Below are 19354 nucleotides of genomic sequence, written 5' to 3'. Positions count from 1 at the left end.
CACTTGATATTTGTCCGATATAAAAATTAATAGAATTTGCAATTCAGCCTTAGCCGTTTCTGCTCTTGTTTACTGTCTCTCCAAACCGCTCCTGGAGTACAATTTGCATTCAGGTAATTGTTTCGCTGGCCATTTGTCTACTTCTATTCTCAGAGAAGGCACGTCAATAAGTGTTTGAGTACAGTACGACTGATCAAACTGTAGACTTGTCCAATCAAACAGCAGACATGTAAATGAAAAACACAAATGGTACACATCTGTTTTTAAAGCCGCAGGCTCTGAGTGAGTGACAGATGGATTTAACTAATCACAGGGAAGTTTGAACTTTCAGAAGAAGCCAATAACTTTATTTCTCTCTTCAAGGCAATAAAGCTACTACGTGTACATGAATTGTGATAAAGTTGCAATAGTGATCTGGAAATCATGATATAAATTTGTTTTGCATATAGAGCATCAATCTAACATGCATCAAGCAAAGTTTTGGGCTCTTAAGTGGCTTTAATGGGAAATCTTGAACGTTTGTTATTCCTTTAGTTACATAGTTTCTTAGGTTTGTTCACATACTATCCCTCTTGTTTTTAGATTGTAAAACAGAAGCTGAGGCGAGAAGACTCCTGATGCTTCCTGACTTCCTCTGAGTATCTCTCCTATGACTTTTTGCTGCTGACTGGCTGCAAATGCACACCCTCTGACAACATGGCTGATACTGCAAGGTTAGTGCCAAAACAAACTAAAAACATGCCTACACTTCTCTTGAACTGCGATGTGTGTGTGTGTGTGTGTTTGTTTTGGATCAGGTAGGGACGTAGCAGGGAGAGACAGAGCTGCCCGAGGCCCGAGGATTTTGTCACATGGAGGTGAAAGGACAACTGATAACATCCATGGGTCTGGGGGCACCAGGTAACATCTTAACATGCCTAGACAAACCTAGAATCGTTACAATTATTTCTGTCAAACAAAGCAAAAAGAGAGAAAGCACTTAAAACAGTTGTGAAACCATCTTCTAAACAAGCTGTCACCCCAGCTGTCAATAATACCAGAGCGCTGGCACAGAGAAGCAGCGATGAAAAATGCACATACTGGAGTGTTTGATCCTAATGTTAGATCTTTTAACACTCTTGTTTTTTAATCTCCTTTTGTGGAACTAAAATTCCCAGCTCACAGTGTTGTTGTGTTTGTCTGTGCTGTGCAGATGTTCAAGGCTGCCAGGACGGCAAGCTTCAGGTGGAGAAACTCTCAACTTTGCAGCAAAAGAAACAAGCTCTGGAGGCTCTCCTCAACAACAGAGTGGGAGAACTCAAGCAAGTCTGTCTGCAGGAGGCCGTGAGTAAATATATGCCTGCTTTTACAGCAAACCATATGCATTGATTGTCAGGCTTTTGTATGATACATGTATTTATAGATTATTTGCTTGAGTGCGTCGCACAGTTTCAGCACGTCTTTATAAAGCCAAAGCAACACAAAATTTCATTAGCACGAGACTAACACATTTCCCTTGCTAAATTTACAACGTCTGATGTGTGGCAACAGCTAGAGACAGATGAAAGAGGAGGGTGGTCTGTTTCTCAAGGTTTGAATTGGTGGAGAAAAAATAATTTCACAATTTTTCAATGTATCTACAATAATGAAAAAAAGCTGAAAACATGTTTCGTCAAAGTGGCACCAGCCATAGATGAAGATGTTTTGGATTTGCACACAGGAAAGAATAATCAGACCGAAAAGACCAAGAAGATATATCTAAAAGGATAGATGTCCGTATAACTCATTACATCGCTTTATTACATCCTATTAGTCAAAATGTCATCCAACAGTTGCTTTAGATACAGTAAGATATTGAAGACAGTGAGCAGCAAACATCTAGATAGATAGATAGATAGATAGATTAGATTAGTAGGTGGTACAGTGCTGATAAAGCGATTTGTGAGAGAGACTTTAAAAAAGAGGTTAATTGCTGTCCTCTGCAGGAGTTGACTGGGAAACTGCCTCGGGTTTTCCCTTTGGAATCGGGAGAGAAACCCCCACTGGTGCAGCGCAGAGCTCACTTGGCACCCAACACCAAGATAGAGGTGAGTCAACTCTTTGAATATCAATTGAGTTTACTGCTTTGGTATGGCACTGTGTCTGCTGGAGTCTAACACCAAATACTGTCTCGTGGCAACAGGATGGGACTGCCCAGAGGAAGCAGGTGAAAACCATCTTCACCGGGGCATTGTACCGAAACTCAGAATTAGACCGAAATGTCCAAAACAAGAGGACAGTTCACCGAGGCTGTCACACAGGTAAACACGACTTAAACAGAAAATTAGCCACTATTTAACACAAAGTAGGTATACTAACTTAAAGGCGCAATGGACGATTTTTCGGCGATTTGAGAACGCAGGCGGAAGTGCGCATGCGCACTCCCCCGTGCGGACTGATACGACACACACGTGCGTTTGTTTTTATTAGCGCAACGGATCGCATCACATCTCTCGTCTCCCGTAAATTTCTGTCCACTTCTGCGTCAGCTCGAACTGTCTTTCTCCGTCTTCATTTTGCCCCGTACACTGAGGGAACTATATTATGATAGATCCATGCGCTTAGGCACGCGGAAACGTAGGCACGAACCGCACGTGGCTGCAGGTGAGCGATAGGTGCGTTTTATGATTGATACGTGGCAGGACAAATGATTTATCCACGCCACGAGGAAATATAAAAAAAATTGCTGAAAAAAATCGTCCATTCCACCTTTAATAAAAAAAATAGTTTCATCAGAGCGACCAAAAAAAAAAACATTTGCAAGTAATGCTGTGATTGGTCCAGAAATATAAATATAAACAACATGGAAGGAAACTTGACCTCTAATTCCTGTATAGAATATAATAATTCCATTTGGCTCCCAAGGATACAAATTTAACCCGCATGTTTTTCTTGCAGAAGATGCGGTCATGTCAGAGAGTACAAGCTCTACGTCAGACACCACATCCCACGATAATGGTAATACTTACTCATCTTAAGTCCAACTTCATTGTAATAGCCAGCATCTCATTCTCAAATCTTTTTTTTTCCTTTGCAAGCGGGAACTAAAATAAGACTTCACATCTCAACTAAAAATAGCTAATCGAGATTCTTTTAACATGATCTTTTTTCTTACCTGAAGAGTCCTCTCTCGGCGTGGCACCAGACCAACGATCTTTGTCACAGCCTGGACTCTCTGTAGGCAGTCCTGACCACAGAATCAGCAGGAAGCTCTCACCAGTCGAGATTTACTATGAGATGAGGACACGACGAAATTCAGCCACAAATTCTGTGAGGTAATGTCCTTTGACCTTTGTCCTGTGGAGGAGTGTGAGATGAAATAAGTACAGTATAATAAAGTATAACACGTTCAACAGCTATTTTAATCTGGTGTGGTGCACATCTTTCCATAATATTTTATTGTTTCTGAGCAATAGCCTTACTGAATAAAGATAAACACAACAAATGTTAATTTGTTCATCAATGGCTTGATACTATGCTATGCTATAGTGTAAGGATTATTTTCATTAGGAGAACAGTCCATGAACCAGTTTTAACAGGTCCAGCAAAAGGTTTTCAATTTGTTTTGTTTTTTTATTTTGTTGCCCGTAGGCTTTTTTAGACAGGAGAGGACAGGGTGAAACCTAACCATAACGCAAAGAGAGAGAGAGATATGCAGTAAATCATCAGAGTCGGGATTCAAACTCACAACTACGCGGCCGGCTGCACTAGGAGCCTGGCACAACCACTCGACCACCTGATACCAGTCGCAATGCATCCCTTGTACTGACTGATTGTATAAATGTATGATTCTAACTGATTAACAAATGCAAATCTCTCAATTATAATTTTGTTACGTTGTCCTATGCTTTAGATTGTTTTCCAACTGTGTGTCCCCCACGCTGACAGGCTCAATACCATCTGTTAACACACGTGAACACTAGATTGTACTCACAGGAGCAGTTCCTGGTGCCGCCTTAAGGAACACATTTGAAGATCGTTCTTCTACACCAGGCTCTGATGTCCCTCTCTATTTGAGAGCAAGCTGCTCTAATGTCCATTTTAAAAAGACAAAGGCTTTTCTTGGCTGACGGCTTCATTTGTCGTCACTGACTAAGAACTGTAGAGTGTGTGGGTATTGCAGTGTTTTTGTTGTGCTCTTGAAGTGTATGTTTTATGTTCTTTGCAGCAGAACAGAAACCTGCTGATTAATGTTTTTAATATTTCTTTCCTGTATAAAATTAGAATTAATAGATGTTCTGTTTCTGTTTCTGTTTCTACAGCCCCTCTCACTCTTTACCACAAAGTGCATCAAATGTTGAGGGTAGAAGTGTTCCAGCGACTCCTCTTTTGGCTCGTACGGCCCCCATCAGTGTTCATGTCAGGTAATCTGTGATGCTGCTTCAGCTACAGCACAGCTTCTCCTTCCTCCCACAGAGAAAATTATGGATTCAAATGACATATTTTCTTAAATTCTAATCAATTCAATTTATTTTGTAAGGATCAAAACCCCAACAGCAGTTGCCTTCATGGGCAACAATGAAATAGAGAATCAGATTAAAGTTAGAAGGATTATTGTCACGTTAACAAATGACCCAGTTTTTTGACGTTGAGATGGCTTTTCTAACACTGTCAACCAATTATTAATCTTTGTTTATGTGCTTTCCTAAATTACAGGTCGGATGGCTCAGGAAGTAATGGCACTAAGCAGTGGTCTGGCAGCCTGGATGTACCATACATGATCCCCCTGTCTCAAGAGGGATCCTCATCGGAGCGCAGAAGCTGCCCTTACAGCTCCCGTGCCAGGCGTAGTAACAGCTCAGAGGCCCTGCTGGACAGGTCCAGTCTATCTGATGATCCTGCTCTTCGTAATGGGATGCCCCCCAGAGGAGGGCCCTACAAGAGCTCTGAGACACTCACTGATGGAAAGCTGCGGCGGATTAATTTAGACAGTCCAGAAAGACATCTTGACAGCTCTGTGGAACAGGCAAAAATGCGTCTGTCCATGGGTGGTCGAGGGACTGGGGGGTACAATGAGCAGCTCATGGATTATATCTGGGGCAAACAGCAGAAGATGCAGCAACTGTATCAGTCTACAGGCAGAATCTGGCAGGACCCATCTCCACACACATCCACTGTAGCACCACAGTCTCATGCCAACGGCTTCTCCCACTCACAGGTGCACCTTCCCAGTGCTGTACCTCCTTTTAGTCCCATGGTCCTACGAGGATCCCAAGCTGAACTACGCAGGGTCAAAGTCACTAGAACCAAATCTTGTGGTCCATTTATTCCTTTGCAACAACATGATGCTATATTACTGTCGGCGTACGAGTCACCCCTTCCTTCTTCAGCCACCACATCATCCATTCCCAACTTGCACCCGTACCAGGCTGAGCTGTTGGGTCCACCATTTACTCGCAAACCCCCACAATTCTCTCTTCCCACCCCAGAAGACTCTACACGAAGCCTCCATAAGGCCCTAGCGCTGGAGGGGCTGAGGGACTGGTATCTCAGGAACGCTCTGGGATATCCTTCTTCCTCTAAGGGCCATGAAGCAGGAGTCTCTCGCCTCTCACATCCCCACCCTTTGGTGCACCAATCCCAGTCGGTTCAGGGTGACACTACTAACAGCCACAGGCCTCATATGCCCCAGTCTGCCAGCTTCCATGGGCATCCACTCCACGGCAGGTCAGTTGGACTCTCAACTGTTATTTGTTCTGTGAGAGCTATTAATTTAATTATAAATTATAACAATTTTGCTCATTATAATATAATTGAGTTACTATTTGTTTGGTTTTCTGTGGCAATTTGCATTTCCTGGTTGACCCAATTTTGTTTAAATACAGTAGGTCTTGTATTGTAATATTTAGAGAAGCGTGGGATATATTTTCTGCCATCAAGCCTTGTTTTACTCATTTCATCATCGCAAATTAAATGTTTGTTGAGATGTGGTTTTATGCTCTTCTCTCATCTCTCGTTTATGCAACACTATTGTTCTCTTTTGTCTTTCTCTCTTGCAGATCGATGGAGTTCTCCCTGTACCAGGAGAATGCACAGGAGGCCACTCCTAAGGAACCCAGTGCCGACCCGGGCACCCTGGTCTGATATGACTGTACGCAATAACACCTCAGACAAAACATGCCCAAACGTTGATATAGCCTGACCTCAAAATAAAAACAAAACATGGCAACCTCAGCAGAAAAAGACTGTAGTGAATGATTAACTGTAGCTCCACTGTGTGAAAAGGCCTTGGTGAGTCCTCTGTAGATGTCAGAGGATTGTGCGTGTTCTGCCATTGCTGTCATGCACACTCAAGTTTATTTATGACAGTAGGCTGAACAAATACACATCTTCTTACTAGTAACCATGGGAATCTCCAGATATACTTTTTTACAGAAATATATACAACTCTAAATGACTATTTTGTACTGTCTGACCTATAAAGAACAGTTATATAAAAGAGGTAATTTATTGCTCATTCATTTTGTGATGTACTCTGGTATATGACTTCATAATTTGATATGTATTACAACATACTGGTGATGAATGTGTTAATGTAAGAGAAAAAACAACTTCAGGCGTGAATTCCTCATTCATTTAGTTGATGTTTTATTTATTAGATTATGTGAGCAGGCCATAAACTGTAGAGCGCAGCTGTAGCGAATGGGAGTGCCTAAACATTGTATCAGGAAAAAAACATTGGTTGTGTTTTCTATTATTGTTGAATGCTTGGATTATGCCTCGGCAAACTGACTTTAATCAAAAAACACAAAATGTTCAAGACGTCATTTATGAGAATTAGGGATTATGTTATATTGACGGTTATTTTCTGCCTGCAGCAGGCAAGATATGTAGCATGTGTGTTTTAAGTTTGAAAGACACTTTAGTAAGTAAATACCGGTAAGTAAATTTGAGGGCTTTTGAGAAACTGACAGTGACACATGATTGCTACATTGCTTTTTTTTTAGAGGGACATGGTGTCATATGAAGCACTTTATGAACATCTTGAGCCTTAAATCCCTATAAATACAAAGGGTGACAGGTTGGGACAGGGTTAGTTTTTCTCAATGACTTTGCATATGACCCATGAATGTCACACATATAATACACAATCTACTGGAATTATTCAGTATTTGTGTGCGTTCAAGTATTTACACACTGACCGTTCCTCAGTCCATGACCAACCATACTTTAAATCATATAACCATTTAGTTTGCCTGTGGGCGGCAGTAGCTCAGTGGTAGAGCGGTCAGATCCTCTGACCCACAGGTTGGAGGTGCGATTGCAGCTGCCTCAGGTGAATGCCACTGGGCAGCACACTTAATCCAACTCGCCCCCAGTGTCTGCGTACACCGGTGTGTAAATGGGTTACTGGTTCCTTGATGTCAAGCGCTTTGAGTGCCTTGAAGGTCGAAAAGCGCTGTATAAATGTGCCCGTTTGCTTGTCTCGGGACACTGGGTGACCAGTGAAAACCCCAAAAATGTGTATATCCTTTATGCATAGTCCTTTAGTTAAAACACAAAGATTATTTATTGGGAAACCAAGCCAGTTTTACTGATTTAACTTTTCTGTGCATGTAATATTTTACTTTGTTCTCAAACAAAGTGGTAAATACTTGGTTGGTCAACCTTAAGTATTTTAAGCTATTGAGAAAAACTTTAGTGGTGAAATGTTAAAGGAAGCAAGATTGTCTCCTGAAGGTCTACCTGAGCAGAAGTCTGTACATAGTGTGAACTGTTTTAGATTAATCTTTTAACTTCTCTACTAACATTATTTATAACATAATGCAAGTATTTAGTCTCCCCCTTCCTGACATGAGCACTATGTAGAGTTGTGTAAACAAGGCAGGGCAGCTGGAGTATTGAATGATGGTGTGAGCAGGTCTCACGCTCAATTGTACAAGTTTCTTTCTTACTTTTTTTTCCTTTTAATTTCATGTGCTTTCATCTTTTAGGAAATATATTTTCTTTACATATAAGTTAATTTATCATTTAGTTGTTTAGGTTGATAAAAAAAAATGTCTGCTCTATATTGTGACGTGAACATTTTTAATCTGTTGTATTTTAATGGATTCTTTTTTGACTCATTTCATTGTACAGTTAAAATTTCAACACAAGTTGGATCCATAGACTGTATATATCACATCTATCTGATATATTGTTGGTCCTCAGTTTACAACACAGAACAGGAAGCAATGATCAAGAAACCATATTTTATACCATTAATATTAACAATGTATCAAATGAATATGTTACCTTTACCTTTTGATAAATACATATTGGCAAATTTGTTTGTCTCATGCTGGGAAAGGCACACCATAATGTTGCAAAATATGCAAATTGAATGCATTCTGATTGTTTATATGTTCACTGCTGTGTGCAAAACTTTGGCCTGTTTTCTTATCCGTCATATAGTCTGTAAATTGAAACTGTTTTGTAAGTAATGCATTTTCTCATTCTTCATTGTAGAGCTTCTTCCAGCTGAAACTGTTGACCAAACTGCTGTGCAATGGGGCCCTAAATGTATTTTTCATACAATGTAGTGTTAAAAGTTAAAATAAATTAGCTTATAATTTAACTCTGAAAGTCAAACTATATTATATTTATTAACCGTGTTTTGTAACTATCTGGCTACTAAACTGGTAATGTGTGTAAATCATTTTACTCAGCCGTGTAGTGTCTATATTTTATCTGATTTAGTTTTATAATTGAGTGAAGCTGTGATCTCTTTTTAGTCTCTAATTACCAGGTCTGTGGATAAGGCTCTGGTTGGCCTGTCCTATACTGTGTGTATGAGAGTGTGAAAAATAAAAGTGTCATGTTCCATCTGAAGCTGTCTGTTATGAGGCAAATTAGTTCTCCACAGTACATACACATACATACAAATTAAATGTTCAATTGTCTATCAATAGTATATATGTTTTGTCTATATCTCTGTCGTATGTACGTATCGAAATATTGTGTGTGTGGCTTTTAAGCTGTTTACTAACTTATTCACTTTTATTATATACTTAAGCTAGCTTAAGCTACTAATTTTACGACATTAATTTCGTGGCTAAAACTGGTAAATTTACAGAGATTTGTATTTCTGTCGTTAATAAATGTCTGTAAATGAATAAAATGAATAAAATAAATAAAATAAATAAAATAAATAAAATAAATAAACCCGAAGTCACTGGGATAGGCTCCAGTCACCCGCTACCCCGAAAGGGAACAAGCGGTAGAAAATGGATGGATGGATGGATGGAAAATAAATAAAATAAATAAAATAAATAAAATAAATAAAATAAATAAAATAAATAAAATAAATAAAATAAATAAAATAAATAAAATAAATAAAATTAATAAAATTAATAAAATTAACAAAATTAATACAATAAATACAATACAAAGAAAGAAATACAAAGAAAGAAATACAAATAAATAAATAAAAATAAATACAAATGAATACATAAATAAAACAAATAAATTAATGAATAAACTGTAAGCAATTAAATACACACAATAAAATAAAAAGAAGAAGCCAGACACTGACGGCGCAGATCAGTCAGGCTCTATTTGCGGACAGAGCGTGTGCGCACTGCTTCTGTGCGTGTTTTTCCTCTCCTCTTCACGTTCCCGAAACAAACCGGGCCACAGATAGTAAACGACAAGACAGGCAAGTACCACACATTCTTTTCAGCGTTATCTTAATTTCGTTGTGAAGAAGAAACTCTTTTGAATTCTGGACTTTGTGTCGCAACAATGAGAACGTGTCCGCGCGAACCCACCAAAACAACCTCTGTTTTTAAGATTATATAATAATACATGAGTGTTTGAGCTGTAAAACTAACCCTGGAAAATGTTAAAACCAAGATTGATGTTGGGAGAAACAATAAGTAGCTGCAATATTGAAGATGTTTTACGCGTGGCATTAGAGGGCTGAGTTTGAAATGTGTCTGCTGGTTTTGGCTACAGTGTTTGGGCAATAATCTCCTGTGATGAGTGAAAACAAGTATCCAATATATGATGGACATTTCTTAGTGTCAGTTTAGCCACATGTCCCAGCCTGCCCATGTTAACTACAGTAAGTAAAGAGTATAAAGAGTGAAGTTGCAGCAGGCCAGAGTCAGGAGCTATTTATGTTGACATGCCATTCATCTAGTTAAAAATACCCACCCACTGTCAAGGCTCATTTTGAAATATCATTGCAAGTAACACGTTAACGACCAGTTAATTCACATCTTATAGTGTGGGAAACACATACGAGCTGTTTTAAGTGATAAGTGATTGTTTGGACTCATCTCTTTAATTCAAACAGGTGGATATGTCGTCATCATATGCGGCTGCTATATCAGCTCTTATCACAAACAGCCTCTCGAATACATCCAACCAGGCCAGTTCTCAGCCAGTGCCACAAACTACTCCCAAAACATACAACTCAGTCGGTAAGTCGGCTCAACACCTGACGTCTGCACAACCTCAGGAGCTTCCAGGCCCCATCGAGGAAGAGCAGGAGAATCCAGAAGACTACGGCATTGGTACGACAAAACTGGAGCATTATTAACTCAATGATGGTTTGAGGAGTCATTTTATTACTAAATGTCCATTCTTGGCTGTAGGTGGTTATTATCCTGTAGAAACAGGAGAGATTTTTGTTGACCGCTACCAAGTGGTGAAGAAGTTGGGATGGGGTCATTTCTCAACAGTGTGGCTGTGCTGGGATACAGAGTAAGCTTGAATTGAGCTATTGCAATATAATTAGTTACATATTATTCATATTTATTGTAATTATTGTTTTGTTTTCAGAACGAGGCAGTTTGTTGCTTTGAAGGTGGTAAAGAGTGCACAGACCTTTACGGAGACAGCGCTAGATGAGATCCAGCTTCTTAAATGTGTAAGTGCATATTACTGTTTATATCTAAAAATACTTTAAAACTTCTTTGTCATCTTCTCATCACAAACAGTTCTGTTCTTGATATCTATCCATGCTTTAGTATTAAGTTTTGTCCATTGCTGAGTCTCTGAGGCAGAAGAGTGGCCGTTTTGGATGACAATTCACATGACTAATTATAGGCACAAATTGACAGTCCACATTCTTCCCAGGTGAGAGAGAGTGACCCTAAGGATCCCAGAAGGGAGAGGATAGTTCATCTCCTTGATGACTTCAGAATTGCTGGTGTGGACGGGGAACGTATCTTTTACAGAGATACATAAATTGTAAAACATGTTTCATGGAACACTACTTTAACAGCTCCTCAGATGTGTGCATGGTTCTTGAAGTGTTGGGCCACCAAGTGTTGAGATGGATCATCAAGTCCAACTACACTGGTCTGCCACTGCCCTGTGTCAAGAGCATTGTCAGACAGGTACTACCTCCGTTGTGTTGCTGTGAGACTTCAAATGGCTCAAAATAACAGTTCCTCTTTGTTCAAGGTATTACAAGGTTTGGATTACCTACATAGCAAATGCAAGATTATCCATACAGACATCAAGCCAGAAAATATACTTCTGAGTGTGGATGAAGAGTACGTTCAAAAACTTGCAGCCAGTACTAAACTATGGCAGCCTCCGGTGCAGCCTGCAATGCCCACCTCCACAGGTTAGACTAGTCCTTTATATATTCAGAAAATGTACCCTTTTTCAGTAAGTAAAGCTTGTTTATGGGTTGTTTGGGGGGAATTGCAGTTATTATGTTTGAAAAAAACCTTCAACCCTGTTTATTTTTCATTTTTCCATGATGATGATTTTTATTTCGGCCAGCGAACAAAAACCCCAGAGATAAACAGGTTTGCAAGCAGTAATTGTGATGAATATTTTTCAATTTATTTCATTTTTCATTTCGTACTTGGAGTAGTTTTCTATGAATTGTTAATACATAATTCTGTTATGACTTTCAAAGAGTTTGTCCGACTTATGGGGGAAGCTGACTGGGGTTTTCCATACTCTGGGGGAGTGGGTAAGATAATCTGCTAAGACTGCTCTGCTGCACTTTCTCTTTGATGACACCTACAATTTATCCTGTAAACGGCCATGTTTTATTCTCAATCAAAATTTAAAGCAGCAAAAAGTAAAATGTGTTGAAGTTTTGGTTGTGATTTCTGGCCTGTTTCAAGAAACCACAAAATTGTATTTGAATGTGACGCTTTCCCTCTACTTTCTTGCGCATTTCTAATTTGCTGGCCCCTTATTGTGGCTGTTATTGCCTGCAAATATGCCATGCCAAAAGAAGAACAAGAGGGGCTGTTTTAGTTTTTGATCAAATTATCAATCAATGTCTTTATACACACTATTGTCATGCTCTTTGCACTGCATGATTCGCTGCACTTCACAATCAGGCATGGTGTTGTGCTGAAACACTGATGGTTTATTTATACTCTGAATGTTTTCCGGTTCTACCCTGCAGTCCAACAAAGTTTCTAAAAGTCCTATTGAGCGACTGACGAGGAGGGACAGGAGTCGGCGAGGACAGAAGTCTGGGTACAAAGACAAAGCTCACATTCCCTTTTCTGATGCGGCCAGTCCCAGCCACAGCTGCAGCAGCCGCCCGAAGCTGTCAGACCTGGGCCTCTCTTTAAGGAGACAGACTCTGCTTCTGGATGATGAGCAGGTCTCCACTCCTCACAGCTACAGAGAGTCTATCTGCTCTTTGCCAGACCTAAGCAGACGCTTCCCGATCTCAAGGTCTATGTTACTGCATCAGCCATCTTACAAACAGCCACTTCCATATAGTACGTTGAGTTAGTTTATGTTATTACATTTGTATCATCTTTGTGAATCATATTTCTTCCACTGTCCTTTAGGTGTCAAAGACTCACATTGTGATTTGGACTTATTGAATCCACTGAATGCTGATCAAATCAAAACTAAAATAGCTGATCTGGGCAACGCCTGCTGGGTGGTGAGTGATCTTCTTCTATAAATGTTAAGAACCATAAAGAATCTATTCACTATTGTAGTTGTTTGTTTCAAAATTAGAAGAATTGCAATTTTTTTGTGCATAGATATTGTAATATTACTGCACACAACTCAAATATGGTATGATACATTTAGAACAGCTGTTGTAAGAGAACTATAACACAATTGTATGTCTTTCACAGCACAAACACTTCACTGATGGTATCCAGACGTGTCAGTACCGCTCGGTGGAGGTCCTTATTGGAGCTGACTACAACACTCCTGCAGACATATGGAGCACAGCCTGCGTTGTAAGCACTTGAGCTCTACAGCTTCTATTCTTTCAGACTAAACTCAGAAGGCTTCATTTAGTGATTATTGTATGTACTCATACAGGCTTTTGAGCTGGCAACTGGGGATTATCTGTTTGACCCTCAAGCAGGAGCTACCTTTTCCAGAGAGGAAGGTTTGTTTTGCTTTTTGTGTCTATAGAGGGCAGCAGAACTCCAGGTTTTATTAAAAACGATCAAACCCTGAAAATAGACAGCAAAAAGCTATCACTCTGGTGAATTTTTTCCAATAATTAACTTTTTTCCCTTGTAGATCACATTGCCCACATAATGGAACTGCTCGGACCGCTTCCCTCCCAATTTGCTCTCTCAGGAAAGAACTTCAAACTCTATTTCAGCCGCAAAGGTAAAACACAATAATGAATACAGTATGTACAATGACATATATCTCAGATATGTGACGCTTTTATCGTAGGTAACTTGCGGCGCATTTCAAAGCTCAAGCCTTGGAGTTTATTGGAGATTTTGCTGGATAAATATGAGTGGCCAAGAGAGGAGGCGGTCCAGTTCAGCTCGTTCCTGCAGACCATGCTGGAGGTTCTGCCTGAGAAGAGAGCCACTGCTGCACAATGTCTCAAGCACCCGTGGATCACCTCTTAAAAACTGTGCACTTTTAATTCTCTTTTTACACATCTTATTTATCCCATGCTAAAACATTTTAGCAGTGAGTGAATACATTTTGAGAGTATTTTATGACCTTAAATGTATGCACAGTTTTAATGTTCGTACCCCCGGAACCTTTCCACATTTTGTCATGTCACGACCACAAATTTAAATAAATTGTATTGGCATTTCTTATGAAAGAGCAATACAAAGCAGCACACAATTGTGAAGTGAAAGGAAAATTTTACATGATTTACCGCCTTTTCCTACACACATTTTGCCCAGTCTTATGTTGGGGGTCTGGACGTTGACTGGGCCATTCTAACACATGACTATGTCTTGTTTTTAACCAGTCTATGGTAGCTCGGGCTTTATGTTGTGCCAACAGGTTTTCTTGTCCCTGCTGAAGAGAAGAAGCCCCACAGCATAATGCTGCACCAGCATGTTTGACAGTGGGAGGGGTGTGTTCAGAGTCATGTGCTGTATTAGTTTTACACCACACAGCATTTAGCTCTAAGGCCAAAAAGTTTCCCGGTAATTCTGATCTGATCAGACCAGAGCACCTTCTTCTTTGCTGTGTCCTCCTTATGGCTTCTGGCAAACTGCAAACAGGACTTCTTATGGCTGTTTTTTTAATAATTGCTTCTTCTTGCCGCTCTTACATAAAGGCCAGATTTGTGGCAGATTCCCTGTCCACCTGAGCTGTGGATCTGCAGCTCCTCCAGAGTTACTATGGTTCTGATCAGTGCGCTCCTTGTTATGCCTGTGTTTTGGTGGATGGTATGTTTGTAGTTGTGCCATCCTCTTTCCATTTCCAAATGATGGATTGAACAGGGATGAGCTGCTCAAAAGCTTTGGAAATCTCTGTATAACCCAACCCTTCTTTAAACGTCTCCACAACGTTATCCCTGACGTGTGACTGGTGCGTTCCTTGGACTTCATGATGCTCTTTGCTCCCCAACATTTATTTAACAAACTTCTGTGTCCTTCACAGAACAGCTGAATTTATACTGAGATTGTATCACACACAGATGGACAATTGAATCATTAGATCAACATTCAATCTTTCAGCAATCAGGCAACTTCTGAACTTCTGACAGCAATAGGCCCAGGGAAAGGGAGATGCTTACTTTTGCACGTTGCATTTTTCAGTTATTTATTTTTTGAAATCTGTTAATAATGTAAAATCTTTCCTTCTACTTCACGATTGTGTGCCGATTTGTTGCTTTTTCACAAAAAATGCAATTTATTTAAGTTTATGGTCGTGACGTGACAAAATGTGGAAAGGTTTGGCAAGCCACTGTATAATACAGGTAAAGTTGCAAGAATGATCTATGACTGATGTATTCAGACAGGACTCAGTCTTGTAGAAACACAAGAAAATAAGTGATGCTTGAATAAATCGCCCCTGGCACCAAGCTAAAGAAAAGTTTATTTATTTGTTTCCCATAGTTTTACTTCCACCCACACATGTCCACGTGAAATGAAAGAAATGGTCTGTGCACACCTCGTGTTGTGTTGCTGGGTCAGTGAGTGTGGCTTGTGCTGGGGCCAACATTCCTCGCGTGCTCAGTCACCGCAGCACAGAGGGGGCGGGGGCCCGGAGGGGGCGGAGCTAGTTTATTATAAAGGCAGCAGTACGTCCTCAACAGAAAGCTTGCAACGGAAAGAGGAGGTGACAAGAAGAGGAAGAAAGCGGCAAAACACATAGGTAAGTATTAGTCTTGTGTTCTGTGTGTTAGGGCAAGTGGTTATCAGATTTGTATTTATTATTATTATTTTTACTCTAATACGATTATCTATTGTCTTTTATGTCTCTATGTGCTAAGATGGCTTTATCAACATTGCCCTATCTGATCAAATGTTACTGTGTTCATTGAAATAAAGGTCATAGTCTTGGAGATGGGCCTTTGTGCCACAGCTCTGAACCTTCACCCAGTTGCCATGCAACTCCAACTCAAAATCAAAAGGAATTACCTCAAACACGAGTGATCTTTCTCAGTTACATTAGTTTGAGCTGCAGCAGGTTACAGCCATGCACCATGTGTTGCACAGGTTTTTTTGCCCTACCTATTCTGATTTCTAATAAGTCAGTATATTTAGTTGATTCTCACTACTACTCATTATCTATATTATAGTGATATGATCATGAGATGTGGCTCTGAAAGTAGTAGCTCCTAATGAGTAGAAGAACTGAGGCTGTACACTGAATAATAACTACCCATCTCATTAGGCTAATACAAAGGCGCAGCTAGTGCACTTTCATTCATGTAATGCAGATTTGCTATTGAACACCACAGGCCTTTTAAAATATATTATTACATATTTGTTGTGCATTATTCTTGACAGCTGTCATTGTTATTTGCAGGATGATGATTACCTGTGTTTATTTCTGCGCTGGAGGAGTGGGCTTTCTGTACATCTTGTACAGATGGGTGATCCCGGCTACAGTTCGCCAAGCTCTGGTGCTGATGTGGCACGATGTCATTTTGGAGATGCTAATGGACCGAATAACTGGTTCTACTCGGCCACAGGTGGGCTCTCACTTAGCGCTAGATAATGGACATGGAACACTAAATTAAAGCACAATTACAATAGAGTCTTCAGCATAGTCTGTTTACATTCATATTTAACTGAAATGTATATTGAGGTCAGTGACTTTTTAAAAAACTTACACATGGTACAATTTCTACGAGGACAATGTGTTCACACTTGTCCTGGTTTGGTTCAGGTTTGAGCCCATTCTAGTCTTGTGTCTTGGTTTAGTCCTGGTTTAGTTTCCGGTTTAGTTACAAGTCTATTTCACATTTGTAGTGTCCCACTTTAAATGTGGTGTGAATACATGTAATGTCAGCCCTGCTTTTGGTTGGTGTGGTTAGTTTTAGTAAATGCATAATTCATTGTGTAAACAGAAACTAAATAACCAGGAAGTGCACCAGGATTAGCAAATTGTCCTCTGCATTTGATCCATCCTTCAATGTTGCTTGGGACAAATTGTCAGGAACAGAGAGCTGCTGCTGTACAGCACCCAGGGACCCATCTCCAGATCCGCTTGGCCTGGACCACCTTCGATACTGTGCAGACATACGTATAAACTTGCGTGTCAAACCCACAACTTTCTTGCTGTGAGGCTAGAGTGCTAGCCGTAGCTTAGCTGTGATTTGTAATTCTGTAATCATTTAGTTACTAAATGATTACAAAATTACAAATCGACAAATTGCACAGCTGTAATGCCCACATTTCCCCAAGAGATGGCCACTGTTCCCTTTAAGCTGTGCACTGCTCGCACTTAGTGCACTGCTCGCACTTAGTGCGCGCACAAGAAAATCTATGGCGCCCAGAAAATAAAATTCACCACAAACGGCCACCGGGGCCAATCAAGCAAGTGTTTGACACACAGAAGAAGACTCTTGTGGACAGTAGAAGACAGTAGATAATTAATCATTATTTAATAGATTTGGAAAACAATTAGTACATTGAGCGTTGCATTTGTAGCTTTGTTACAAGTTACAGGTCAAATCTTGCGTGTAATTTATAGTAATTCATTAGTTCACACAAACACACCATATTTTCCTGGCCCGGCCCCTCGGCCAAATTTTAGAACCCAATGTGGCCCTCGAGTCAAAAAGTTTGGGGACCACTGATTTAGTAGCATTGTAGTATTTCATAGTAGCATTGTAGATGATAGTTTTAAGCTTACTTTTTCTATAGAAGTTAGTGACCTAGTGAATACTTTTTATTTTGGTTTATCAATATTTTTAAATGACATTGCAAGAAACACCTAACCAATCTATGATACATTGCAAGTCAAATGTATGAACTGTACAGTACACATCTCCATGACTTTCTTCCAGAGAATCTTGCGTGCAGTAAAGATGAACGCCGCTAGAGGGAACCCTTGTAGCGTGGTTAAGGCCATTGACGATTACTGCAAGCATAAAGAGTGGGCCATGAATGTGGGCGATGAGAAAGGTTGGTGTGTATTCATATAGAGGGTTCTTTTTGCTCAATTGTTATTGTGTCTCTGTTTCATGTATGAACATTTTTTTGCTTGGAACAGGATGCATTGTGGACTCTGTGGTATCTGAAGTGAAGCCCACCACTGTGTTAGAGCTGGGAACCTACTGTGCCTACTCCACAGTGCGCATTGCCAACCTTCTTCCTCCTAATGCCAAATTCATCACACTGGAGTTTAACACAGATTATGCAGCAATTGCTCGAGAAGTCATTAATTGGGCTGGGTTTCAAGATAAGGTAAATACCAATTACCAATTGGACCAGATTATTTTACATATCTCTTTGTACATAACATTTTTAATAGGATGCTTTTTTCTATTTATGTAATTTTTATCCCTTTGTGTTCAAGCGTTTTACATTTAATAAGTCCCAAATACTTTGATTTGATGCACTGTTGTGGGTGATGATTTCACAGATTCAACTTGTCGAAGGAGCATCGGGTGAATGGATCCCCAGATTAAAGGAGGAGTTTGGGGTAGAAACTTTTGATTTCATTTTTCTGGACCATTGGAAGGATCGTTATCTCCCCGACACAAAATTACTGGAGGCAAGTATCCACGCAACTTCTTGTAATGCTGAATCTGTGACTAACTCGCCAAACAAATGTGTTTATATTATATCAGAAATGTGGACTTCTGAGAGAAGGCACCGTTTTGCTGGCAGACAATGTCATCTGCCCTGGAACTCCTGATTACTTGGACTATGTTCGAAACAGCCCGCAATATATGAGCACATTTTTCAAATCTCATTTAGAGTACACGGAAGAAGAAGATGGTCTAGAGAAGTCTGTGTTCTTAGGTTAGGCTTTCAAAAAAAGTGATTGACCCTTTTATGCTAATGCTTAATCATTCTGAATAAAATTTTGAATAAACTGTTATTATGTTGTAATGTTGTCTAAGGGAAAGGTTTGATGATCTATACCGATTTTGATATTAAAATCATAATTTTAAAAAACGCTTGTTTATACAGGAATAGAATATAATTTTCAATATTTTAAATTATTGTATTTTCTATAAAATTACAATGTGGCTTCTGATATAAATCCAGACCAAAATAAAACCATTCATTCTGACATGTTTATCTGATTTTCTTTCAGTATAGAGTATTTTGGTATTAGTAGTCTCCGAGCATTGATTTTTTATTTTTTTTGTCAAACCCATTGTGTCAATCACTTGCATTTTATATGGAATAAATTAGTGGCAATTTAGAGCTGGGTTTCAGATTCTTTAGTCCCTTAATTTGAAATACAGATGAGGGCTGCTAATATTAAATATTGTTCAAATGCTGATAGTTATAATATAGTGAGGTCAAGATTCTAGTCACTGATAGAAATGATCAGGTTCAACATTTGTGAATTTACCTTTTAGATTTTTGTAGGATAATCTGGCCCTTGTCCCCCATTATGACAAATTCCCACTCCAGAATCGGAAACCATCACTACTAGTAGTAGTTGTAGTAAAATTGTAGTTGTAGTTGTAGTTTATTGCCGTTGCCAATGAACAAAATTGGAT

The 19354-nt window shown here is 39.6% G+C and overlaps 2 protein-coding genes and 1 pseudogene across 6 annotated transcripts in view; all 3 read left to right on the top strand.

The window, feature by feature from the left end:
- The window catches only part of ccdc120b (coiled-coil domain containing 120b), a 13702-nt gene extending 6808 nt beyond the window's left edge, over nt 1-6894 (top strand). Inside the window, exons 2-11 of one of the 3 annotated variants that reach the window (XM_072451952.1) lie at nt 595-713; nt 798-900; nt 1193-1323; nt 1965-2066; nt 2162-2279; nt 2917-2976; nt 3140-3293; nt 4281-4382; nt 4675-5685; nt 6018-6894. In XM_072451952.1, the coding sequence (XP_072308053.1) occupies nt 852-900; nt 1193-1323; nt 1965-2066; nt 2162-2279; nt 2917-2976; nt 3140-3293; nt 4281-4382; nt 4675-5685; nt 6018-6102 (1812 nt within the window). In that variant the 5' untranslated portion in view covers nt 595-713; nt 798-851 and the 3' untranslated portion in view covers nt 6103-6894. Of the gene's footprint in view, nt 1-582; nt 714-797; nt 901-1192; nt 1324-1964; nt 2067-2161; nt 2280-2916; nt 2977-3139; nt 3294-4280; nt 4383-4674; nt 5686-6017 lie in introns of all 3 variants that reach the window. The other 2 variants (XM_072451951.1, XM_072451953.1) reach the window with 2 other exon arrangements.
- Nucleotides 6895-10272: 3378 nt separating this feature from the next.
- On the top strand, nt 10273-15247 carry LOC140365480 (SRSF protein kinase 3-like; annotated as a pseudogene).
- A 216-nt stretch (nt 15248-15463) lies between these two features.
- On the top strand, nt 15464-18694 carry comtb (catechol-O-methyltransferase b). 3 transcript variants are annotated; one of them, XM_072451956.1, is made up of 5 exons: nt 15464-15537; nt 16195-16360; nt 17681-17798; nt 17887-18080; nt 18259-18676. In XM_072451956.1, exons 2-5 carry the CDS (start codon nt 16196-16198, stop codon nt 18532-18534), a joined length of 753 nt encoding a protein of 250 aa, XP_072308057.1. In that variant the 5' UTR covers nt 15464-15537; nt 16195; the 3' UTR covers nt 18535-18676. The 3 variants fall into 3 exon arrangements, with proteins under 3 accessions (XP_072308057.1, XP_072308058.1, XP_072308056.1); XM_072451957.1 differs by lacking the exon at nt 15464-15537 and having other exon boundaries at nt 15673-16360; nt 18259-18390; nt 18467-18694; XM_072451955.1 differs by lacking the exon at nt 15464-15537 and adding an exon at nt 15674-15870 and having other exon boundaries at nt 15917-16360; nt 18259-18675.
- Nucleotides 18695-19354: the final 660 nt, after the last annotated feature.

Source organism: Eucyclogobius newberryi, unplaced genomic scaffold (assembly GCF_026437365.1).
Source record: "Eucyclogobius newberryi isolate DKJ021-1_F unplaced genomic scaffold, fEucNew1.0.hap1 SCAF_19, whole genome shotgun sequence".
Lineage (NCBI taxonomy): Eukaryota > Metazoa > Chordata > Actinopteri > Gobiiformes > Gobiidae > Eucyclogobius > Eucyclogobius newberryi.
This window is presented reverse-complemented; position numbering and strand designations above follow the sequence as displayed.

What these genes read in the sequence shown, in the direction of transcription:
- comtb (XM_072451957.1), top strand. Translation starts at nt 16,196, where the DNA reads ATGATGATTACCTGTGTTTATTTCTGCGCTGGAGGAGTGGGCTTTCTG. An exon ending in GAATGTGGGCGATGAGAAAG is followed by an intron (nt 17,799 to 17,886) that starts GTTGGTGTGTAT and finishes TGCTTGGAACAG; the next exon opens with GATGCATTGTGGACTCTGTG. An exon ending in CCGACACAAAATTACTGGAG is followed by an intron (nt 18,391 to 18,466) that starts GCAAGTATCCAC and finishes ATATTATATCAG; the next exon opens with AAATGTGGACTTCTGAGAGA.